Raw genomic sequence first — 27084 nt, 5'->3', positions numbered from 1 at the left:
ATCGCGTCGGTCCCGCCGCTAATCAACAGCCGGGACCCGCGGCTAATACCACACACCGCCGATCGTGGCGATGTGCGGTATTAACCCTTTAGAAGCGGCGGTCAAAGCTGACCGCCGCTTCTAAAGTGAAACTGAAAGTATCCCGGCTGCTCAGTCGGGCTGTTCGGGACCGCCGCGGTGAAATCACGGTGTCCCGAACAGCTGATCGGACACCGGGAGGGCTCTTACCTGCCTCCTCGGTGTCCGATCGACGAATGACTGCTCCGTGCCTGAGATCCAGGCAGGAGCAGTCAAGCGCCGATAATGCTGATCACAGGCGTGTTAATACACGCCTGTGCTCAGGATGAGAGATCAGTGTGTGCAGTGTTATAGGTCCCTATGGGACCTATAACACTGCAAAAAAAAAGTAAAAAAAAAGTGTTAATAAAGGTCATTTAACCCCTTCCCTAATAAAAGTTTGAATCACCCCCCTTTTCCCATAAAAAAAATAAAACGGTGTAAAAAAATAAATAAATAAACATATGTGGTATCGCCGCGTGCGTAAATGTCCGAACTATAAAAATATATCATTAATTAAGCCGTACGGTCAATGGCGTACGCGCAAAAAAATTCCAAAGTCCAAAAAAGCGTATTTTGGTCACTTTTTATAACATTATAAAATGAATAAAAAGTGATCAAAAAGTCCGATCAAAACAAAAATCATACCGATAAAAACATCAGATCACGGCGCAAAAAATGAGTCCACATACCACCCCGTACGTGGAAAAATAAAAAAGTTATAGGGGTCAGAATATGACATTTTTAAACGTATAAATTTTCCTGCATGTAGTTATGATTTTTTCCAGAAGTGCAACAAAATCAAACCTATATAAGTAGGGTATCATTTTAACTGTATGGACCTACAGAATAATGATAAGGTGTCATTTTTACCGAAATATGCACTGCGTAGAAACAGAAGCCCCCAAAAGTTACAAAATGGCGTTTTTTTTTCGATTTTGTCGCACAATGATTTTTTTTTCCGTTTCGCCGTGCATTTTTGGGTAAAGTGACTGTCACTGCAAAGTAGAATTGGCGACGCAAAAAATAAGCCATAATAGGGATTTTTAGGTGGAAAACTGAAAGGGTTATGATTTTTAAAAGGTAAGGAGGAAAAAACGAAAGTGCAAAAACGGAAAAACCCTGAGTCCTTAAGGGGTTAATTTTCTGGCATCAGTTGATTTAAATAAAAAAAGGTTTTCCACCGGAGCACCCCTTTAATTAATTAAATATGGCTTTATGGGCATCTGTAAAAATTCTACGGTTTATTAAGTCTCTAAATGTACATGATTTGTGTATTATATTTAATAAACAATGCTAATTTTTTCAAATTTTTTTGGCTGGCAAGTGGTGGCAAACCTTTGGGATGAAGAATCCTCTGAAATGTGTATTCTTTGCTGTGCAGCGTGGAAGACTGATAGGTATAACATCACAGAATCTCATGAATTCATTGATCGTAGCCTCCGTGTAGGGCATCTTACTCCTGTGTGCGATAGATGGAACTTCATCTCGTCCTATAACTCTGTCAATTTCCTCTTGAATCCTCTCTGAAATGGGGCAAAGTAATATATTATTGTATAATATGAAGTTTAGGCCAAGTCTTTTATGAAATAAGTCATGAATATAACAAAACGAGTAACCCTTGTGCAGAGTGATTTCCTAACATACACAGGATCCCAGAATGCTGGGTAGCATTATGCTATGTTTACAGTTATTGAGTTCACGTTGTGGTGCAGATTCAATGTAGATAGACAGGAGATGGGTTATAAGTCTAGTCTGCAGTCTATATTAGGTAACACAATGTTCCGTGTATACTATATTATTATTATAATCTGTATTATAGGGTGTCCAGCACCCCACTGAGTGGTAGACTTGTGCACTAGAAACATTTTCGTTTCCTTTTGTTTCGTTGTGGAAAAATTTTCGGTTCGGTAATATTTTCGGTTTTGATTTTTCGGATACATTCGGTATTCGGGTGTTCGGGTTGATTTTTCGGATAAATTTGGTATTCGGGTACATTTGGTAAATCTTTTTATTCTTTTTTGGTCTTTAGCGATCCTAAAAAATTATGGAGATACCTTTTTTATTAAAATTTCATAGGGTACCATAAAAAATAATAATAAAAAAAAAAAGATACAGTAGCGATGGAAAAAATTGTATCTAACGAAATGTATCTTTTTTTATTATGAAATGTTTATTAATTTTTAAACAAGGATCAATATATGTGAGCGGGTAAAGGACTAAAAATGTAGCCAACAATAATAAAAATGTAGTGTGTGCGTGTTTTTCCATTTTTTTAAAAATTTTTTTTAGGTATTACTACTACTCCCAGCATGGAACACACTCTTCCATGATGGGAGTAGTAGTTACCTGTGCTAATTGACAGATCGCAGGGGTCCCTTGCGATCCTCTTGTGTAATGTATAGATGCGGCGGCCGCTCTTCTATGGTCCCCTGCACTCACGTAAATATACACATATTCATATTTCCCGCAGAGCTGGGATTGGCCAGATGGTTCCAGCCAATCACAGCTCTCTGTGAGAAATAGGAATATGTGTATATATACGGCGTGCAGGGACCATAGAAGAGCAGCCGCCGCATCTATACATTATACCGGAGCATCACAGCGGGTGTCAGGAGTGTTACCCGCAGTGATCTTTCCTTAACCTGTTGGGGACGAAGGGCGTATGCATACGCCCTTGCGTCCTGGTACTTAAGGACGAAGGGCGTATCCATGCGCCCGTGGGAATTTCGGCGCCGGGCGGGGACCGGGCCGGGGTGACTGCTGATATCTATCAGCAGGCACCCCGTGCAAATGCCCCGGGGGGGTCATTAGACCCCCCCATGTCGGCGATCGGCGCAAATCGCAAGTGAATTCACACTTGCGATTTGCGCCGATTCTGGGTCATTACGGGTCTATGGTGACCCGGTGACCCGGAATAGAAGGGGGATCGCGGGTGTCTAAGACACCCAGGATCCCCCTAAAGCGATAGGAGTGAGGTGGCAGAGTTGCCACCCCTCCTATCTCTGTTATTGGTGGTCTAGACGCGACCACCAATAGCAGATCTGGGGCGGAGGGGTTTACTTTAGTTTTCCCCGTCCTGCCCACCCACAATAGGCGGGGCAGAACGGGGAAAATGAAGAGGAGTGGCGCCGGAGTCCACTTACCCCTCCGGAGGCAGCGGAGCGACGGGGATCGGCGGGCGGCGACGGAGATCTGCGGCGGTGTGCGGCAGAAGAGGACGGCTCCCAGATGCGACGGAAGTCGGTGAGTAGTTGCCTAGCAACATCTAGAGGGCTACAGTCTGAGACCACTATAGTGGTCTCTAGACTGTAGCCCTCCAGATGTTGAAAAACTACAACTCCCAGCATGCCCAGACAGCTATTTGCTGTGTGGGCATGCTGGAATTTGTAGTTTTGCAACAGCTGGAGGTCTGCAGTTTAGAGACCACTGCACAGTGATCTCTATACTGCACTCTAGATCTTGCAAAACTACAACTCCTAGCATGCCCACACAGCTGTTTGCTGTCTGGGCATGCTGGGAGTTGTAGTTTTGCAACATCTGGAGGTCCACAGTTTGGAGATCACTGTTCAGTGGTCTCTAAATTGTAGCACTCCAGATGTTGCAAAACTACAAATTCCAGCATGCCCACACAGAAAACAGGTGTGTCGGCATGCTGGGAGTTGTAGTTGTGTACCTCCAGCTGTTGCATAACTACATCTCCCAGCATGCCCTTCTGTGATCAGTCATGCTGGGAATTGTAGTTTTGCAACAGCTGGAGGCACACTGGTTGGAAAATACTGAGTTAGGTAACAGAACGTAACTGAAGGTTTTCCAACCAGTGTGCCTCCAGCTGTTGCAAAACTACAACTCCCAGCATGTACTGACAGACCGTGCATGCTGGGAGTTGTAGTTTTGCAACAGCTGGAGGCTCACTGGTTGGAAAATACTGAGTTAGGTAACAGAACGTAACTGAAGGTTTTCCAACCAGTGTGCCTCCAGCTGTTGCAAAACTACAACTCCCAGCATGTACTGACAGACCGTGCATGCTGGGAGTTGTAGTTTTGAAACAGCTGGAGGTTAGCCCCCCCCCCCCCATGTGAACATACAGGGTACATTCACACGGGCGGGTTTACAGCAAGTTTCCTGCTTCAAGTATGAGCTGCGGCAAATTTTTCTCCGCAGCGCAAATTCCTAGCGGGAAACTCACCGTAACCCGCCAGTGTGAATCTACCCTAAATACACTACACTACACTAACACCTAATAAAGAGTAAAACACTACATATACATCCCCTTACACTGTCCCCCCAATAAAAATGAAAAACGTATTGTACAGCAGTGTTTCCAAAACGGAGCCTCCAGCTGTTGCAAAACAACAACTCCCAGCATTTCCGGACAGCCACTGACTGTCCAGGCATGCTGGGAGTTTTACAACAGCTGGAGGCACCCTGTTTGGGAATCACTGGCGTAGAATACCCCTATGTCCACCCCTATGCAATCCCTAATTTAGTCCTCAAATGCGCATGGCGCTCTCACTTTGGAGCCCTGTCGTATTTCAAGGAAACAGTTTAGGGCCACATATGGGGTATCGCCGTACTCGGGAGAAATTGCACTACAAATTTTGGGGGTCTTTTTCTCCTTTTACCCCTTATGAAAAGGAAAAGTTGGGGTCTACATCAGCCTGTTAGAGTAAAAAAAAAATTTTTTTACACTAAGATGCTGGTGTTGCCCTTTACTTTTTATTTTCACAAGAGGTAAAAAAGGAAAAAAAGACCCCCAAAATTTGTAACGCAATTTCTCCTGAGTACGGAAATACCCCATATGTGGGCGTAAAATGCTCTGCGGGCGCACAACAAGGCTCAGGAGTGAGAGCGCACCATGTACATTTGAGGTCTAAATTGGTGATTTGCACAGGGGTGGCTGATTTTACAGCGGTTCTGACATAAACCCAATAAAATAAATACCCACATGTGACCCCATTTTGGAAACTACACCCCTCACGGAATGTAATAAGGGGTACAGTGAGCATTTACGCCCCACAGGGGTCTGACAGATTTTTGGAACAGTGGTACGTGAAAATGAAAAATGTAATTTTTTTGTTTGCACAGCCCACTGTTCCAAAGATCTGTCAAACGCCAGTGGGGTTTAAATGCTCACTGTACCCCTTATTACATTCCGTGAGGGGTGTAGTTTCCAAAATGGGGTCACATGTGGGGGGGTCCACTGTTCTGGCACCACGGGGGGCTTTGTAAATGCACATGGCCCCCGACTTACATTCCAAACAAATTATCTATCTAAAAGCTCAATGGCGCTCCTTCTCTTCTGAGCATTGTAGTTCGCTCGCAGTGCACTTGACGTCCAAACATGGGGAATTTCCATACTCAGAAGAAATGGGGTTACAAATTTTGGGGGGCATTTTCTCCTATTACCCTTTGTAAAAAAGTTAAATTTGGGGAAAAACCAGCATTTTAGTGGAAAAATATTTTTTTTCATTTACACATCCGACTTTAACAAAAAGTTGTCAAATACCTGTGGGGTGTTAAGGCTCACCGTACCCCTTGTTACATTCCTTGAGGGGTGTCGTTTCCATAATAGTGTGCGGTGTGGGCTTTTTTGCTGTCCTGGCACCATAGGGGCTTCCTAAATGGGACATGCCCCCCAAAAACCATTTCAGAAAAACTCACTCTCCTAAATCCCATTGTTGCTCCTTCGCTTCTGAGCCTTCTAGTGCACCCGCCGAACACTTGACATACACATATGAGGTATTTTCTTACTCAAGAGCAATTGGGTTACAAATTTTGAGAGGATTTTTTTCCTTTTACCCCTTGTAAAAATTCAAAAACTGGGTCTACAAGAACATGCCAGTGAAAAAATGAAGATTTTGAATTTTCTCCTTCACTTTGCTGCTATTCCTGTGAAACACCTAAAGGGTTAACACACTTAATGAATGTCATTTTGAATACTTTGAGGGGCGCAGTTTTAATAATGGGGTCATTTATCAGGTATTTCTAACCAGAAGACCCTTCAAATCCACTTCAAACCTGAACTGGTCCCTGAAAAATTTCGATTTTGAAAATTTTGCGAACAATTGGAAAATTGTTGCTGAACTTTGAAGCCCTCTGGTGTCTTCCAAAAGTAAAAACTCATCAATTTTATGATGCAAACATAAAGTAGACATATTGTATATGTGAATCAATATACAATTTATTTGGAATATCCATATTCCTTATAAGCAGAGAGCTTCAAAGTTAGAAAAATGCTAAATTTTCAAATTTTTCATGAAATTTTAGAATTTTTCACCAAGAAAGGATGCAAGTATCGCCGAAAATTTACCACTAACATAAAGTAGAATATGTCACGAAAAAACAATCTCGGAATCAAATTTATAAGTAAAAGCATCCCAGAGTTATTAATGCTTAAAGTGACAGTGGTCAGATTTGCAAAAGATGCTCCCGTCCTTAGGGTCATAATGGGTTCGCCCCCAAGAAGTTAACTACAAGTACTACTACTCCCAACATGGAGTACACTCTGCTCCATGCTATGAGCTGTAGTACCTGCATTAATAGACAGATCGCAGAAGGTATCAGAAGTTACACTCCCTGCGATATGTCTATTAATGCAGCTACTACAGCTCCCAGCATGGAGCAGAGTGTGCAGAGTGTGCTCCATGTTGGGAGCCATAGTACCTGCAGTAAGGGACAGATCCCATTGGATAACACTCCTCCTGACACCCGCTACGATCCTCCTTATGTGAATGTCAGGATGAGCTGTTCTCAGGTCTACAGAGCCGGGAGAACAGCTGACGCTGAGCCGTAGGTAATACATCGTATATCTACTGCCCAGCAAGAACTTACAGTGAGCCTGCAATGTGTATACAGTATACACATTGCTGGCTCATTTAATCCCTTGCTGAGCTGTGCGCTATGCACAAGCCCAGCAAGGAAAGAGTTAACTTACACTGCTGGACAGTGTAGGTTAACCCTTTGGGCGGTATACACTATATACAGCTATCTATAGATAGCTGTATATAGTGTATACAGAAGACGAAGTCCGCTTACTTCCCTCGAGTCCCGGGCAGGTCTGTGTAGCTCCGCCCAATAGTGATGATGTCATAAGGGGGCAGAGCTACAGAAGGGAACAAGGCTAGTTAATCTGAAGCTCTGTTCACATTGTCCGTTTTGTATAATGTGAACAGACCCTTCTGGCAGTGTCTACCCAGACAGGGTGACTCCAGCTGTTGCTAAACTACAACTCCCAGCATGCCCAGACAGCCTAAGGCTGTCTGGGCATGCTGGGAGTTGTAGTTTTGCACCAATTGGTGGCTCCCTGTTTGGGTAGACATTGCATCATGGGTGCTCTCCCCAGCGGACAGCGCCAAAAATGTCATAACCAATTTTTTGTGTTTTTTTTCTTCTCGTTTCAGATCCGTGTATGCAGAGGATTACTGCGGTTTCAATGGATTACGGCAGATTATTTTTTTTTCTTTTAATAAAATGGTTAACGAGGGCTGTGGGGGAGTGTTTTTTTTAAATAAAATAATTTTTCCAATGTGTAGTGTTTTTTTTTTATTGAATTTTCAGGCTTAGTAGTGGAAGCTGGTCTTATTGGCTGAATCCATTACTAAGCCAGGGCTTAGCGCTGGCCCCAAAAACAGCTAGCGCTAACCCCCAATTATTACCCCGGTACCCACCGCCACAGGGGTGCCGGGAAGAGTCGGTACCAAAAGGCCCAGAGCGTCAAAAATGATGCTCCTGGGCCTAGGCGGTAACAGGCTGGCATTATTTAGGCTGGGGAGGGCCAGTAATAATGGTCCTGGCCCACCCTGGTAACGTCAGGCTGTTGCTGTTTGGTTGCTATTGTGCTGAGAATGAAAATCTACGTTTTTTTAATTGAAATAAATAAAAAAACGCATAGGGTTCCCCGTATTTTCATTCTCAGCACAATACCAACCAAACAGCAACAGCCTGACGTTACCAGGGTGGGCAAAGACCATTGTTACTGGCCCTCCCCAGCCTAAATAACGCCAGCCTGTTACCGCCTAGGCCCAGGAGCGCCATTTTTGACACTCCGGGCCTGTTGGTACCAGCTCTTCCCGGCACCCCTGTGGCGGTGGGTACCGGGGTAATAATTGGGGGTTAGCACTAGCTGTTTTTAGGGCTAGCACTAAGCCCTGGCCTAGTAATGGATTCAGCCAATAAGACCAGCTTCCCCTACTAAGCCTGAAAATTCAATAAAAAAAAACACAACACATTGGAAAAATTATTTTATTTAAAAAAACACTCCCCCACAGCCCTCGTTAACCATTTTATTAAAAGAAAAAAAAAAAAAGAATCCGCCGTAATCCATCGAATCCGCAGTAATCCTCTGCATACACGGATCTGAAACGAGAAGAAAAAAACACAAAAAATTGGTTATGACATTTTTGGCGCTGTCCGCTGGGGAGAGCACCCATGATACAATGTCTACCCAAACAGGGAGCCATCAATTGGTGCAAAACTACAACTCCCAGCATGCCCAGACAGCCTTTGGCTGTCTGGGCATGCTGGGAGTTGTAGTTTAGCAACAGCTGGAGTCTCCCTGTCTGGGTAGACACTGCCAGAAGGGTCTTTTCACATTATACAAAATGGACAATGTGAACAGAGCTTCAGATTAACTAGTCTTGTTCCCTTCTGTAGCTCCGCCCCCTAATGTGACGTCATCACTAGGGGGCGGAGCTACACTGACCTGCCCGTTACTCGAGGGAAGTAAGCGGACTTCGTCTTCTATATACACTATATACAGCTATCTATAGATAGCTGTATATAGTTCATATCGCCCAAAGGGTTAACCTACACTGTCCAGCAGTGTAAGTTAACTCCTCCCTTGCTGGACTTGCGCATAGCGCACAGCTCAGCAAGGGGTTACGTGAGCCTGCAATATGTATACTGTATACACATTGCAGGCTCACTGTAAGTTCTTGCTGGGCAGTAGATATATGATGTATACCTACGGCTCAGCGTCAGCTGTTCTCCCGGCTCTGTAGACCTGAGAACAGCTGATCCCGACATTCACATCAGGACGATCGCAGCGGGTGTCAGGAGGAGTGACATCCACTGGGATCTGTCCCTTACTGCAGGTACTAATACTCCCAACATGGAGCACACTCTGCACACTCTGCTCCGTGCTGGGAGCTGTAGTACCTGCATTAATAGACATATCGCAGCGAGTGTAACTTCTGACACCTGCTCGAATCTGTCTATTAATGCAGGTACTACAGCTCCCAGCATGGAGCAGAGAGTACTCCATGTTGGGAGTAGTAGTACTTGTAGTAAAGGAAAGATCACTGCGTGTATCACTCCTGACACCCGCTGTGATGCTCCTGTATAATGTATGGATGTGGCGGCCGCTCTCCTATGGTCCCCTGCACGGCCATATATATACACAATTTCCTATTACTCACAGAGAGCTGTGATTGGCTGGAACCATCTGGCCAATCACAGCAGGGGACCATAGAAGAGTGGCCGCCTCATGTATACATTATACAAGAGGATCGCAAGGGACCCCGGCGATCTGTCAATTAGTACAGGTAACTACTACTCCCATCATGGAAGAGTGTGTTCCATGCTGGGAGTAGTAGTACTACCCAAAAAATTTAAAAACACGCACACACTACATTTTTATTATTGACGGCAACATTTTAGTGCTTTACCCGCTCACATAAATTGATCCCTGTTTAAAAATTGATAAACATTTCATAATAAATAAGATACATTTCGTTAGATACAATTTTTTCCATCACTACTGTATCTTTTTTATTATTTTTTTTATGGTACCCTACGAAATTTTAATAAAAAAAGGTATCTCCATAATTTTTTAGGATCACTAAAGTCCAAAAAAGAATAAAAAGATTTACCGAATGTACCCAAATACCGAATGTATCCGAAAGAAAATAAAAACCCGAATACCGAATGTATCCGAAAAATCTAACTGTATCTGTATCCTTTTTATTGTTTTTGTTATTAGAATTCATTCTTTACGTTCGTTTACGGATAACGAATGCATTTGTTATTTTGCTATTCGTATTATCGTGGCTATTCGGGAATGGTCAAAATATGTTTTGTGCATTTGTCCAAATGCCCAAAAACGGTAAAATTCGGTAATTTAGACCGTCGTGCCGAACCGAATTGCACATGTCTACTGAGTGGTTTTATTGGAGTGTCATTGTTTGTTATACCTCATGTTACCATTTTAAAATGATGATAGATAAAATTTGTGAAATTTTTTATCGGAATTTGTAGCTCTATTTTTTCTGCTTGGTGTATATATAATTTCCTAATATAGTATGACTAAGTGTGCACTGTTCTTCTAGAGATACAAGGGTCCAAACCAGCTGCATAGATGTTTTAAAATGATAACACTCTGACTAGCTGCATCCACCACTAGGGGAAGTTTAGGAGTTTACTGCATACAGTTGTTATGGAAACTAAACAGTTAACATTCTCAAAGTACAGAATTTGTTAGAAAATAAGCTTAGTTTGAGAAAGGCTAAGGAAATGATTCTAATTGGTACCAGTAGATGCGTTATCGGGAAGGAATGGCGGAGCTGATAACGGTAAGCTCAGGAATTTCTGGGAGATTGGCCAAGGGCTAAGATAACAAGCAGACGTCCTCTGGTTAGTTCCTATGTATAATTGTATAACCTGTGACGTACACTTAGTATATACCCAATGTATAAGAAGTGGGTAGCTCTGCTAAAAAAAAGGTACTCCACTGGAAGAAAAAAACATTTTTAAATCAACTGGTTCCAGAAAGTTAAACAGATTTGTAAATTACTTCTATTAAAAAAAAATCTTAATCCTTCCAGTACTTATCACCTGCTGTTATGATCCAGAGGAAGTTATTTACTTTTTGAATTTCCTTTCTGCCTGACCACAGTGCTCTCTGCTGACACCTCTGTCCATTTTAGGTACTGTCCAGAGCAGGAGAGGTTTTCTATGGAGATTTGCTCCTACTCTGGACAGTTCCTAAAATGGACAGAGGTGTCAGCAGAGAGCACTGTGGTCAGAAAGAAAGGAAATTCAAAAAGAAAAGAACTTCCTGTGGAGCATATAGCAGCCGATAAGTACTGGAAAGAATTTAGAAAGTAATTTACACATCTGTTTTACTTTCTGGCACCAGTTGATTAACATTTTTTTCCCCAGTGGCGTACCCCTTTAATAAACAGATCAGTGCATTATTGACTTTGTACCAGCTTGTCTGTGTATTTATTTATGTAACTTTTCTCATTTGGCCAAATGATACCTCTCATCCTAATTTGGACCCACACAGGTGACCTGTAAGTGCATGATTGCCATATCACTGTTAATGCATTGAAATCAACCAGTATGCCAAAGGCTCCTTCCCCATTTAATGCATTTTACAATGCCATGGTTGTTATGTATAGAAAGAAGTTACTTTCAGTCAGTGTTAATATTTCCCAGAAATGGTCAATTCGTTTTTATGCTTTTATGGTAAGTACCTTTAATTTACTATAGAAAGACATGAGTTATGGGACAGTGTAGAAGTCCTGCCAAAGTTGTGCTCAAGACTCTTGCACCTAAAGGGGATGGATAAAATGGATATGTTCATTCTTTCTTGGGACACTGGAATCAGAAATTCCATGCCAGAAACATCTGCCATGGAAATTCTACCACGTGCACAGTGCAGCAGAATCCCATTAAAATGAATGGGACCCTGCTGCTGTGGAATCTCTGTGAGGAATTCCAATGCGGAATTCCACACAGAAATGACATGTAAACATAGCCTTAAATTACAAGGGAAAGTTGAGGGATGATGATTCACAGTTGTGCATCTTTTGCAAGACTTAAATGGGCACTGTCATTAAAATTAATGTTTGCTTTGGCACTTATGGTAAATAAAAATTATTTCTAATGTACTTTGTTTAAAAAAAAAAAAGACATTTTCCATGCTTTATTTGTGTTTAAAAGAGCTGCCACTAGGTGTCTCCCTACTTGTACAGAACATTTCCCCCCCCCCCCCCCATCTCTTGCACAGACTTTGGATGCCTGGTGGCCTGGCAAAAGTCCAAAATCAGGAAATGCAGTCTGGAGTGCTGGGGGGGGGGGGGGGTGCAGCCTTAGCCAATCATAGCTCATCTCACACTGAACTGCTCTGGGCTGTGTGTAGCAGAGTGAGGGAGAAAGTTCTCCCCTGTATGGCTTCAGATGATGTCACGTCTGCTGCTGGGTGACTCCCCTTCCCAGTCTGAGTCTGAGCAGAAAATACAGAACAATATCAAGGTAGGCAGGGGGTGGTTTATCATGATGGGGGCAGTGAACTGGGAGGATTATAAAATTTAATAAGATCATGACAGGTACTCCTTAACTACTGTATATAATGTTTTATTATTTCAAGAACCCCCTTTCGAATGGAAGCTGTCCCAGAATCAGCTGTCATCATAGATATCGCTTCAGAAACGTTATTAAGCTTGGGACGGGGGTTCCAGGCAGTTGTGATAAAAAGTCACTTTGCGTTAGCCAGTGTATTCAGTTGCATGGATGGGTCAGTAAATGGAATGCTTAAAGGGGTACTCCGGTGGAAATTTTTTTTTTTTTAAACAGATTTGTGAATTACTTCTATAAAAAAAATCTTAATCCTTCCAGTACTTATTAGCTGCTGAATACTACAGAGGAAATTCTTTTCTTTTTGGAACACAGTGCTCTCTGCTGACATCTCTGTCCATTTTAAGAACTGTCCAGAGTAGGAGAAAATCCCCATAGCTAACATATGCTGCTCTGGACAGTTCCTAAAATGGACAGAGATGTCAGCAGAGAGCACTGTGGTCATGATGTCAGCAGAGGCCTCTGTAGTATTCAGCAGCTAATAAGTACTGGAAGGATTACGATTTTTTAATAGAAGTAATTTACAAATCTGTTTAACTTTCTGGCACCAGTTTATTTAAAAGAAAAAAAAGGTTTCCACCGGAGTACCCCTTTAACATAGATGTAGAAAAGCCTATAGTAGTTAGGCCCCTATCTATGACATCCATGTAAATTCGCATGTAATATGTTGTAGTGTACGAGTTGTAATACAGGCTAATATACTTTCTGGGTTTACCTGCTGTCTCTGGATATTTCATAAGGATCAGGATTCCGTATCGTAGAGTGGTACTGACAGTCTCTGTTCCACCAAAGATCAGATTTTGAATGGTTCTTGGTAAACTTTTGGCATAGAAGGGACTGTCTGGGTTATCCATTTCCTAAGAATATAAAACTGTTACACACTGCATGTCATAAGAGTTATGATATGAGCTACAGATAGGTGACAGGCCGATGATATCAAACATACCCTTGCTTGTGTTGGTGAGTTTGCCACAACTTGTAAAATGACTATTTTATCCTCAGGCTGTAAGCGGAGTCCTGTATATCAATCAATAGGTCAGTCATGGAGGTTGGGAGAAGAGATAAAAAACACAGGGGTCGCTTCCTGATAAGGTGTATCCACTGGTGTGTACCCTTCACCACACCCAGGTGATATACCGACCTTGTTGGTGGCTGCACTGGGATTTGCAGCAAAGGAGAGAACGGAGGTGGTTGCGGTTGCTGGCTGCTGCACTATTACCGGTATCCGGTCCCAATAATGGTGACTGATAGAGGATAATGAAGGGGAATGCGGTAAAAAAACAGTTTAGGAGGCACTGCACAGAAAGAAAAAACTCACAGGACAATAAAATTGTGTTTGGGGACAACGCGTTTCGGCATACACTAATGCCTTCCTCAGGTCCACTTACAGTTCCCAGATGCTGGATGCGTTCAGTGCTGGGGTACTGGCAGAAGGAGTCCTGTTAGTATCTGTGCTGCCGCGGCATAAGTGTGTGCCGAAACGGGTTTTCCCCTAACACAAATAAAATTTTCATTGTCCGGTGCTGCTTGAGTCTTTTCTTTCTTGACTGTAGTCTGTGCAGCGCCTCCCAAACCATTTTTTTACCGCATCCTCCTTCATCAGTCATGGAGGGGGATCTAGGAGGTAAACAATGCTGTGGCACTTGTCCCCTCATTTGACACTTCAGCATGGGTAGGAAAAAATCCTTTTATAACTTGTGATGGAGGCATCCCGGGACCACCGCTTACTATCCATCATTGATTGTGGCCAGTGTGAACATGTCTGAAGGGTATTTGTTTTTATATATGTAATTTGTAGTTCCCTTTAGTACTTTAATGTTTTTCCTTATTACCATGGAATGCTTTCTTACCATAGTGATTACATATTTGTTCTTTTGATTCTGCTCCTGTCATCCTGCCAATTTTTCCATACCCTTGTGACCTTATATGATATCGCATTGTGACCTTTATGGTGTGTCTTTAGTGAAGTGGTCCCAGTCTGCCGCCTCGTTCTTGTCTTTTTATTCTTTTATAATGTTTTTTTATTGGAGGAAATTAATGACATAATACAAATTTTCTATGTTGAACCTTTATTTTCAAATGTCTTTGTTTTTGTTAGTTTTTTCTAATTTGTTGCATATATGGGAGTCCATATTTAGGCTCATATCACTTTTAGGAGTTCTGTGATTACTGTAAATAATACATTTTTACCTTCCCAATCCTTAGTTTTTCTTGTTTGTGTTGCTATTTTATAACTTTTGACAAACCCATCAACCCTGCCAAGGGTATACTTGATATTGTCGTCCTGTCACCTATATGATGGTGTAGCAGCTCATGTCATAGATATCACAGGATGTCCACTGCTGAGATCCCCAGTGATAAGCTGGCTATAGGAAAAAAGCACCACTTGTGGGGAAATAGATTTTTACAGAATTGCATGTAAGTCAATGGGCTGCCCATATAATGCATGAATATGTTGTGGCCTTTAGTACAAGAGACACATTCTCCACAATGGCTGATAAGTTAGGGTTTGGAAAGGGGACCCCCTTTAAAGGGGTACTCCGGCGCTAAGACATCTTATCCCCTATCCAAAGGATAGGGGATAAGATACCTGATCGCGGGGGTCCCGCCGCTGGGGACCCCCGTGATCTTACACGCCGCACCCCGTTAGAATCAGTCTCCGGAGCATGTTCGCTCCGGGTCTGATTACTGGCGATCACGGGGACAGAGCATAGTGACATCACGGCTCCGCCCCCGTGTGACATCACACTCCGCCCCCTCAATAGCTGTCACGCCCCTCCAAGAGACTTGCATTGAGGGGGCGGAGTGTGACGTCACACATGACATCACTATGCTCCGTCCTCGTGGTCGAGATTAACTCAGCTTTAGGACCTCCAGCAGTTCCGGAAGCCACTAAAGGAGGGTGCTGCATGGTAGATCCCGGGGGTCCCCAGCAGCGGGACCCCCGCGATCTGACATCTTATCCCCTATCCTTTGGATAGGGGATAAAATGTCTAGGGGTGGAGTACCCCTTTGACATATCAGAACTCTCTTAAAGGGTATGTGACAATAGGTTCTCTGAATCAGGTAACCATGAATGCGAACGTAGCCTAAGCAGCAGATGATCCAGATTTTAGAACTGCCCATTTTTACCTCTTTTATTTTGATGAGGAAGCAGTCTATATAATCTCGAGGATTTTTTGGATCAAGTGTCTCCTCATGATTCTTGATCATATCATCTGAGATGTCATAGATGTCTTGAAAATATCTTCTCATTTTCTGATGTGGACCTGGAACATATTCCATAAGACCCGGAAACATGTTGTAGAGCTGAGGCAAAAGAAAAGAACAGTAAATCCCTCAATGATGAGTGTTTACCTGACTAAAGTGTATGTGATACAAGTGTCAGCAGTTGCCTCACCATTAAAGAGGCTACAAAGGGGCCCATGAGTGCTTTTACTGCACAGTTTTGGCCATGAATCACGGCACAACACTACAACAATACTGCTTTTTGTCCTAGTAATTGTAACAAATGTGTAACCAATTATTGCTCAAAGACTTGAACAGAGAGGTCCCATGGAATCATATGTGGCAAGGAAATATAGAGGAGAGCTGCTGTGTAAGGGTATATATATGGTGTACTACCTGGGTGTTGTATGCTGGCTAGTGTAATGGTGACAAATAGACAGTTCGGGATACAAGTGTAGCGTTGACCACCACACTCCAAGGTTCAGCAATTCTCCTGTGCCAAGCGCTGAGCAATAAAGACACCAGATGTTGGGTTACAGAAAACTGCCTTTTACTGTTATTTTAGGATAGTTGTTGAAACCCTTAACAGTACAGATTAGAGCAGGGGAAATGTAGATTAACCCTATGGAGCCTTCTGCCTTGCTGGGACTTGCAGTACTTTTCACTTGACTAAATTTAAGTTAGTGTAGACTTTAACAAAACCCTGTAAACATGCATCTATAAGTGCCCAACCACACATGTCCAGTCTGGAAGTCTACGATAGAAGGAGATAGAAAGCTTCAGGCAACTCTTGGTCCAAAAGTCTACTGTCCAAAGCCTGGCGGTAAGCTAATTCTGGGGAAGCACTGAAATGAGTCTTAAGTCAGTGTGATGGTCTCAAATCACAAATCTAAGGCCCAAAAGATTTGTGATTTGAGACCATCCCACTGACTTAAGACTCATTTCAGTGCTTCCCCTGAATAAGATTACCGCTAGGCTTTGGACAGTAGTCTTTTGGACCAAGAGTTGCCTGAAGCTTTCTATCTCCTTCTATCGTAGACTTCCAGACTGGACATGTGTGGTTGGGCACTTATAGATGCATGTTTACACGGTTTTGACTTCTCCACAGGACTCCTTCAGGGTACCACAGACCTCTCCTAACTCCTCTCCAGACTGCTGCCTCAGTTCTCCTCCATTCCTGAACTAACTAGCTCACCCCCATACACTGTTTATGGCCTAAACTAGGGGGCATCCCATTTGACATTAGGATCACATGGTTTACTCAGCATTAGCTCCCTTATCATTCTAATCATTTACATATCAAAAATTACAAAAACAAAATGTACCCTGGAGTAGCAGGCCCCAAACAGATACACCAAAAGTGCCTAAGGCAACATTTACCTGACAGGACAACATCCTGTACTAGGTAACCACATGTTCACACAACGGAATTTGGACCGAGAGTTGCCTGAAGCTTTCTATCTCCTTCTATCGTAGACTTCCAGACTGGACATGTGTGGTTGGGCACTTGTAGATGCATGTTTACAGGGCTTTGACTTCTCCACAGGACTCCTTCAGGGTACCACAGACCTCTCCTAACTCCTTTCCAGACTTCTGCCTCAGTTCTCCTCCATTCCTGAACTAACTAGCTCCCCCCCCCCCCCATACACTGTTTACGGCCTAAACTAGGGGGCATCCCATTTGACATTAGGATCACATCGTTTACTCTGCATAAGCTCCCTTATCATTCTAATCATTTACACATCAAGACTCACAAAAACACAATGTAAACTGGAGTAGCAGGCTCTAAACAGATACACCAAAAGTGCCTAAGGCAACATTTACCTGACAGGACAACATCCTGTACTAGGTAACCACATGTTCACACTACAGGATTTCAGTGCACGGAATGGCACTCCGGAATTCCACTGTCTTAAAGGGGTTATCCACCATAAGGTGATTTTAGTACGGTACGTACCTGGCAGACAGTAATGGACATACTTAGGAAGGATCTGCGCTTGTCTTGGGGATAAATGGCTATGTTGTGAGATTACCATAATACTGTGGCTAGCTTTTTGTGAACTGGTATTTCCTGTTTGACTTTTCTTTTTCTGACTACAAATCCTACAATTCTATCTTCCTCCCTCCCACACATCAGCCACCCCACCCATTAAAACATAAATGAGCTGCATCCATTCAAAAGACCTGTGGTTTTCAATCGAGGGTGCCTACAGCTGTTGCATTAGTTGCAGATTGATCCCTCCACCCATTGAAGCAGACAGGCTTCCTGTCATCAGCTGACTAGTGAGTCAAGTCTCGGCCGCATTGCAATCTGGGAAAAATCTGAGACAACAGTCATTTTGTATGCTGGTGAAAATAAATATTGGGGTGAAAATCACATAAGAATTGTGACAAAACTGTCACACACAGGTACAGACACTATATTATGAATTATACTGACTTTACAGCCCCTGTAGCATAGTCAAATAAAAAAAATTCCTGGAATACCCCTTTAATATTGTTGTGAATGGACCTTCCACGGACACATTATATTGCAGACTGATTGACAAGCCAGGAGCCTGCACTAAGCCTTGCTTGTCTTGCCCACACTTCCTGCACATAAACTTACAGGTAATAGCTGCAGGGACAGCTTTTTTTTTTTCATACAAAAATCTACAACTTTTTTAATCAATGTAATTTAGAAATATACGTGTAATGTTATCTACATTATATAAAACTTTTTTTTTTTTTTTTTTTTACTAATGACAGGTGCACTTTAAAGCATTACTAACATAAAAATATTTTTTTGACATGTTTTGCAGTCATATGAAAAGTTTTGATCGGTCAAGGTCTCAGCGCTGATCACTAGATACATCCGGGTGAGGGTCACTGCAGGTTTACTCCCTGGCTAAAAGCTTATAAGATAGGGATGTGGTCTCCAGGTGCCTACATGTTAGTGAAGTAGAAAATGCATCCAACTGATTAAGATGGCATGGATGTATCAGGATCTCATACTGAGATTATTAAGAATGTGGTGGTGTCAAGCTATGTCTCAGGATTATACTATATGTCCTTGGTGGTTTTTTAGCTTTTGAATTATATCTGGATCTCAGACCTTATACCCATTCCTGCCACTGTGAAAACCCACTGGGTTACCCCAATCATCCTGCTACCTTCCACTGGCCCCAAGGTGACCTCTCTATCTGGGTTGCTCATTGCACTACAATATGGACCAATACTTAAAATGTACCTGTCATCTCCCCCAAATAATAAAAAAAAATGTATGTAAGTTTTATGTGTTTAGGAATAATCTCACTGACAGGCGGACACAATGGTGTCCTATAGCTATTTTCTACTAGAATAACATTAAACCATGTAGCTAAAAAATTCACAATTTTATTAAATCCTCGTAAAAAACCCAATGACAATAGTATAAATAATTAGTATCAATACATAAGAAAGAAGAAGCTCTCCTATGATGAACAACCGTATATCCCAACGCGTTTCCCCGTGTATCTTGTGATATACAACGGTTCATCAGGGGATTACAACAACAGTATACAAATATATACCTAGTAAGCACCGAGATAGGGAGGAACAATATATATAGATAGCGTGCAACACATGGACAAAGGCACAGCTTAATGTACAATAGATGGAAGGACAATTAGAACTATACATATATTATAATACATCAAAGCAAACATATATACAGTACAAAGCACATGAATGCAGACAGGCGATAGCAAGGCTTATTTGTGGCTTCATTTAAATATCCTCCGACTGATGTAGCACCAGTAGCAGGAGGCAAAAAATGAAGGGAGAACAAAAAGGATAGAAGGAAGACACAACATACCACATAAGACATAGCATTAGCTTTAGTACACAAATATTCCATTCTACATGTATTTGCAAAGCAAGACAAAAAATAAAAAATAATAACATCACATGCCAAAAGATATTAAGACATGAAAAGTGTAAAGATTATAATGTAGATAATGGATGTGTTGAAGATAATGACAGAGGTAAGTAAAGAAGAAAATAGATAAATACTATGTTATTGACAGGCCAAGTGCCAAAAAGGAAAAGGAGAGTAGATAAAGTCCTTAAATTACACCAGATGTGGTCTCAAAAAAATCCCAAAGAAAAAACAGAAAACAGAGACATATATATATGTATCATTACCTCTAGGTAGTTGGATAGCAGAAAACGAGGTCCCTGATAAAGTGAGGACCCTAAGATAAGGGCTCCTCCACAGAAAGAGAAAAATAGGCTTAATAAATGGCCCCCTAAGGATAAAATGGCAAATAATAATAATCATGATAAGCCATACCAAATCTACCATATATATATATGGACCATTTCAATAGTAGTAAAGCCTCTACCTGGAATAAAGACCTGAAAATAGTTGCTTCCTTACTACAGATAACTCCAGACCACATTTGTCCAATCACCAGGATCTTGTTTGACCCTCCAGATTATTAGATAAAGAGTTCAGATAATAATACCACCTATACACAGACAGGGGAGGGGGAGGGAGGAGAGGAGTAGCATCAGTACATATGGTATATGCAAATAGTCCAAGGTTTCAACCCCAGCACCCTAGTCCTCACTAGGTAAAAAAGCAACCTCTATGATGTCCACATAACCACAGCATAGTCCAAAAGATGTCCAGCCATTATCCATGTGTAGTTACTGCAATAAATAACTAAACTGATTAACCTAATTCCTAACGCCAAAATAATTCATGTACAGTCCACTGCTTACCCCCATATCAGAATGCCATGATACGTCCGTCTGCGGCTGGCGATCCACGTCGCAGATAGCTAAACATATCCCAGCCTCTGTCTTAAATACCTCCATACTCGCGCGCATATCCGGGATGCCAAATGCGTCACTTCCGGTAGCCGCGCATCATGTGATAGCATCTCCAAGGACGCCGCAACCAAATTAGATCACGTGATGATGAATCACGTGACCCATTGCATCCATCACTGCACTGCACGTCCAAGGTAGTTAGTGAAGATAGGAGTGGGAGGAGAATTGAAAAGGAGGCTGGAAAAAGATAGTGCTGTATAACAGATAAGCGCAGCACAGGAGAACTTAAATAAGGTATTGTATATATGTAAATGAACATAAAAAAAAAAGGAGAGAGTACCAATATAAATGTAGAATATTGTGTAACCAAATAAAGACTACATATTTTTTTACAAAAATACAGGGAATCATAAATGCTTGAGAACAAATGATACATTCTTATTATGTGTCAATTGTGACTACATAAATAGTATAATAACTTTTAAAACCTAACCGCTCAACCGAGCCAATAGAGTTAGGGGCATTTCTCGCAGTTTCATATAGTTTTCAGGTCCATTTTATATTTTCTCACCAAAAACAAAGTGATTAAGATATTATGGGTAATGTCTTTACTAAATGATAATGATTTTTGAAAAATATAAAAAGTGAGCAAAGAAGAAATCCCGTACCAATCGGGACCTCCTCCAAAACAAAAGTTAAATAAATTACAGTGAGAGTTAATAAAGAGTGACAATGCTGTAATGAGCTACAAAAAGCAGCTATAAGTTAGACGTTCGTTTAGGCCAAGTGGTGATACAGATCGCATCCTAAAGATCCACTCGGATTCTTTTTGTAGGATGCGTCTGTCCCATTCTCCACCCCTCGGGGATTTCCGAATTACTTCCATAACACAAAAGGAGATACATTTAGTGTCACCACCATGCTTTGCCCACATGTGTAGTGACACCGGAGTGTCTCTTCGATTTTGAATGTCACAGATATGTTCCCTAATTCATTTCTTAAAGGACCTCTTAGTTTTGCCTATATACTGAAGGGGGCATGTGCAGGTCCCTACATATATCACCCCTTCAGTGTCACAATTGGCAAAATCTCTGATTGTGTACTCCCTTCCAGTCACTACACTAGTGAAGGACTTACATTGCTGGATGTTGCTACATGCCCTACATCGGCCACAACGAAAGGTGCCAAGTGGTTTCCTATCCAGCCATGTCCCTTTCCTAGTCGGTTCAACAAAATGACTATGTACCAACCTATCTCTTATGGACCTACCCCTACGAAATGTAATCATGGGGTAAGGAGAAACAATATCGTGAAGATCTTGATCACTCCGTAGGAGAGGCCAATACCTTTTCAGTATATTTTTTACCCTTTCTGATTGGTTATCATAGGTACCAATTAATCTAACAGTATTGTCCTCAATAGTCCTATTCTTCGGGGTTAGCAGCTCTCTACGTTCTGATGTTAATGCCCTCCTGAAGGATGTAAACAACATATCCGAGGGGTAGCCCCGTTCAACGAACCTATCCCTCAGATCTCTTTCTTGATTATTGAAACCTTGTGTCGACGAACAGTTCCTACGTATCCGCAGGAATTGTCCAGTGGGGATACCTTTTTTAAGGGGTACAGGATGGAAACTGTCCCATCTAAGTAGGCTGTTCGTTGATGTAGGTTTCCTAAAGGTACATGTCTCTAACAAACCATTCTCTCCTCTTTTAATTAGTACATCCAGGAATGGTAATTCGTCCCTGTCAATCTCGAACGTAAACTTAAGACCAAGGGGGTTGTGATTTAAACCTTCTACAAATTCCTTAAAGAGATTTTCACTTCCGGACCAAACTACGAACACGTCATCAATATATCTACCCCAATAAATTAAATGTGGGTTCCATTTACTATCCTCCTCCCCAAAAACTATGGTACTCTCCCACCAGCCCAGGGTAAGGTTTGCATATGAGGGGGCCACTGGGCTCCCCATGGCGGTACCCCTGAGCTATCCAACTACCTAGAGGTAATGATACATATATATATGTCTCTGTTTTCTGTTTTTTCTTTGGGATTTTTTTGAGACCACATCTGGTGTAATTTAAGGACTTTATCTACTCTCCTTTTCCTTTTTGGCACTTGGCCTGTCAATAACATAGTATTTATCTATTTTCTTCTTTACTTACCTCTGTCATTATCTTCAACACATCCATTATCTACATTATAATCTTTACACTTTTCATCTCTTAATATCTTTTGGCATGTGATGTTATTATTTTTTATTTTTTGTCTTGCTTTGCAAATATATGTAGAATGGAATATTTGTGTACTAAAGCTAATGCTATGTCTTATGTGGTATGTTGTGTCTTCCTTCTATCCTTTTTGTTCTCCCTTCTTTTTTTGCCTCCTGCTACAGGTTGCTACATCAGTCGGAGGATATTTAAATGAAGCAACAAATAAGCCTTGCTATCGCCTGTCTGCATTCATGTGCTTTGTACTGTATATATGTTTGCTTTGATGTATTATAATATATGTATAGTTCTAATTGTCCTTCCATCTATTGTACATTAAGCTGTGCCTTTGTCCATGTGTTGCACGCTATCTATATATATATTGTTCCTCCCTATCTCGGTGCTTACTAGGTATATATTTGTATACTGTTGTTGTAATCCCCTGATGAACCGTTGTATATCACAAGATACACGGGGAAACGCGTTGGGATATACGGTTGTTCATCATAGGAGAGCTTCTTCTTTCTTATGTATTGATACTAATTATTTATACTATTGTCATTGGGTTTTTTACGAGGATTTAATAAAATTGTGAATTTTTTAGCTACATGGTTTAATGTTATTTTATGTGTTTAGGCCCTATACTTCTAATTAAAACAGCTTACATCAGTTGCAGTCTGCATTCTCATCTTCTCTCTGGCAGGGGGCGTGTCCCTCTCCTGCCCTCACTCTACATGACTAAACTTCCTCACTTACTGTGTGTCATTGAGTCTGGGAGGAGCCTGGCAGTCAGCCAATCACTGCACTCTGCTCTGCAACCCTTTCCTCTCTGGATCTCCTCATCCTCTGATCCTCTTACATACTGCATGGCTGGCTGGGATTTGTAGTTCACCACACACCATACATATATACACACAATAGATATATACACACAATATATTATGCAATATGAAAGAGGAGCAGAGAGTAATCTATCTATCTATATATATATATATATATATATATATATATATATATATAGTACTCTCTGCTCCTCTTTCATATTGCATAATATATTGTGTGTAGGGGACAATCAATCCTAGCCAGTCATGCAAAATGTAAGAGGAGCAGAGGATAATATGTATATTGTACTCTGATCCTCTTACATATTGCATGACTGGCTGGGATGTTTAGTCCCCTACACACAATATATTATGCAATATGAAACAGGAGCAGAGGATAATATATGCAATCCTCTGCTCATCTTACATTTTGCATAATGGGACTACAAATCACAGAGAGTCGTGTACTCTGACTGGGGTAGAGCTATAGCCCCAGGCAGTAACTGTGATGGACGAGCAGCTGCAGCACGGCGCCCGGCATGGGAATATGTTTCTCCTTGTGCTGAGTGACAGGCCGGGAGCGCGCACAGAGCCTTCTAAAGCCCACTCTCACTTCCTGTATTCCAACGGGCCAGGAGTGTTGCCACTGTTGGTTTTCATATAGTGACGGGCAGAGATCAGTGTGGGCCTCTTTTGTGAGGACCCCTAGTGGCCACTTTTATACAAGCAATTTCTAAGTTAAATTAACCCCTTAAGGACTCAGGGTTTTTCCATTTTTGCACTTTCGTTTTTTCCTCCTTACCTTTTAAAAATCATAACCCTTTCAATTTTCCACCTAAAAATCCATATTATGGCTTATTGTTTGCGTCACCAATTCTACTTTGCAGTGACATTAGTCATTTTACCCAAAAATGCACGGCGAAACGGAAAAAAAATCATTGTGCGACAAAATCGAAGAAAAAATGCCATTTGGTAACTTTTGGGGACTTCCGTTTCTACGCAGTGCATATTTCGGTAAAAATTACTCCTTATCATTATTCTGTAGGTCCATACGGTTAAAATGATATCTTACTTATATAGGTTTGATTTTGACGCACTTCTGGAAAAAATCATAACTACATGCAGGAAAATTTATAGGTTTAAAAATGTCATCTTCTGACCCCTATAACTTTTTTATTTTTCCACGTACAGGGCGGTATGAGGACTCATTTTATCGGAATGATTTTTGTTTTGATTGGACTTTTTGATCACTTTTTATTCATTTTTTAATGGTATAAAAAGTGACCAAAATACGCTTTTTTGACTTTGGAATTTTTTTGCGCGTACGCCATTGACCGTGCGGTTTAATTAATGATATATTTTTATAGTTCGGACATTTACGCACGCGGCGATACCACATATGTTTATTTATTTATTTTTTTTACACTGTTTTATATTTTTTATGGGAAAAGGGGTGTGATTTAAACTTTTATTAGGGAAGGGGTTAAATGACCTTTATTAACACTTTTTTTTTTTAAATTTTTTTTGCAGTGTTATAGGTCCCATAGGGACCTATAACACTGCACACACTGATCTCTCATCCTGATCACAGGCGTGTATTAACACGCCTGTGATCAGTGTTATTGGCGCTTGACTGCTCCTGCCTGGATCTCAGGCACGGAGCAGTCATTCGCCGATCGGACACCGAGGAGGCAGGTAAGGGCCCTCCCGATGTCCTGTCAGCTGTTCGGGATTTCATCGCGGCGGTCCCGAACAGCCCGACAGAGCAGCCGGGTCACTTTCGCTTTAGAAGTGGCGGTCAGCTTTGACCGCCGCTTCTAAAGGGTTAATACCGCACATCGCCGCGATCGGCAATGTGTGGTATTAGCCGCGGGTCCCGGCCGTTGATGAGCGCCGGGACCGACACAATATGATGCGGGATCGCGGCGCGATCCCGCTTCATATCGCGGGAGCCGGCGCAGGACGTAAATATACGTCCTGCGTCGTTAAGGGGTTAATGAAAAAAACTTATTGAATGTATTTAGAAATAAGCTTATTTTATAGTGATTCATGGAATTGAACAAAAAAAATTTGTGATAGTGGCTATTTAACTTCTGTCTACTTTCTTAACACTGTTTCTAAAAGGAGGCACCATACGATGGCATTAGGTGTGCCTTTTGCTCCATATACAACAAGTAAAAGAATGCTACTATACAGGATCTAAGCAATGACATTTCCTTAAAGGGTAGCAGGGAGCAATGGTCTGAAATCTATAATAAAAAAAAAAGGCTTGCGGCCAGGCCATTTTTTCAAAGTGTAAAATTAAATAGAAAGAAGCATATTTTTTAATAACATGCTATTGGAAAGTTATTCTGCATATATTAACATCTTAAGGACCCAGCCAATTTTCACTGTAGGACACGGCCATTTTTTGCACATCTCACCACTGTCACTTTAAACATTAATAACTTTTACTTTTCATTCTGATTCCGAGATTGTTTTTTCGTGACATATTCTACTTTATGTTAGTGGTAAAATTTTGTTGATACTTGCATCATTTCTTGGTGAAAAATTCCAAAATTTTATGAAAAAATTTAGAATTTTTTTTAACTTTGAAGCTCTTTGCTTATAAGGGAAATGAATATTCCAAATAAATTATATTTTGATTCACATATACAATATGTCTACTTTATGTTTCCATCATAAAGTTGACATGTTTTGACTTTTGGAAAACATCAGAGAGCTTCAAAGTATAGCAGCAATTTTCCAATTTTTCACAAAATTTTTAAAATCAAAATTTTTCAGGGACCAGTTCTGTTTTGAAGTGGATTTTAAGGGCCTTCTTATTAGAAATACCCCACAAATGACCCCATTATAAAAACTGCACCCCTCAAAGTATTCAAAATGACATTCAAAAGTTTTGTTAACCCTTTAGGTGTTTCACAGGAAAGCAAATTGTGTGTGTGTTTCAGAGCAAATTGAAGGAGAAAATTCAAAATCTTCATTTTTTACACTGCCATTTTCTTGTAGACCCAGTTATTGAATTTTTACAAGGGGTAAAAGGAGAGAAATCTTCCTAAAATGTGTAACCCAATTTATCTCGACTAAGAAAATACCTCATATGTGTATGTCAAGTGTTCTGCAGGCGCAGTAGAGGGCTCAGAAGGGAAGTAGTGACAGTGGGATTTTGGAGAGCGAGTTTTGCGGAAATGGTTTTTGGGGGGCATGTCCCATTTAGGAAGCCCCTATGGTTCCAGGACAGCTAAAAAAAAAACCCCACATGGCATACTATTTTGGAAACTACACCCTCCAAGGCACGTAACAAGGGGTCCAGTGAGCCTTAACACCCCACAGGTGTTTGACGACTTTTCGTGAAAGTTGGATGTGTAAATTCTTTTTTTCCACTAAAATTAAAGTTTTCCGTCAAATAATTTTTTTTTTTTAGTAATAGGACAAAATGCCCCCCAAAATTTGAACCCCATCTCTTCTGAGTATGGAAAAACCCCATGTGTGGACGTCTAGTGCTCTGCTGGTGCACTACAATGCTCAGAAGAGAAGGAGCGCCATTGAGCTTTTGGGAAAGAAATTGTTTGGAATGGAAGTCAGGTGCCATGTGCGTTTACAAAGCC

At 41.4% G+C, this 27084-nt stretch overlaps 1 protein-coding gene across 2 annotated transcripts in view; it reads right to left on the bottom strand.

The window, feature by feature from the left end:
• LOC130290757 (cytochrome P450 2F3-like) overlaps window positions 1-27084 on the bottom strand; it is a 92770-nt gene that overhangs the window by 17667 nt on the left and 48019 nt on the right. For both annotated transcript variants that reach the window (XM_056538815.1, XM_056538816.1), the window contains 3 exons: window positions 15550-15726; window positions 13133-13274; window positions 1396-1583 (listed from right to left, as the gene is read on the bottom strand). In XM_056538815.1, coding sequence (XP_056394790.1) covers window positions 1396-1583; window positions 13133-13274; window positions 15550-15726 — 507 coding nt within the window. The remainder of the gene's footprint in view (window positions 1-1395; window positions 1584-13132; window positions 13275-15549; window positions 15727-27084) is intronic.

Source organism: Hyla sarda, chromosome 9 (assembly GCF_029499605.1).
Source record: "Hyla sarda isolate aHylSar1 chromosome 9, aHylSar1.hap1, whole genome shotgun sequence".
Classification (NCBI taxonomy): Eukaryota; Metazoa; Chordata; class Amphibia; order Anura; family Hylidae; genus Hyla; species Hyla sarda.
The sequence above is the reverse complement of the archived record's forward strand: the minus strand, read 5'-3'. Positions and strand labels throughout refer to the sequence as shown.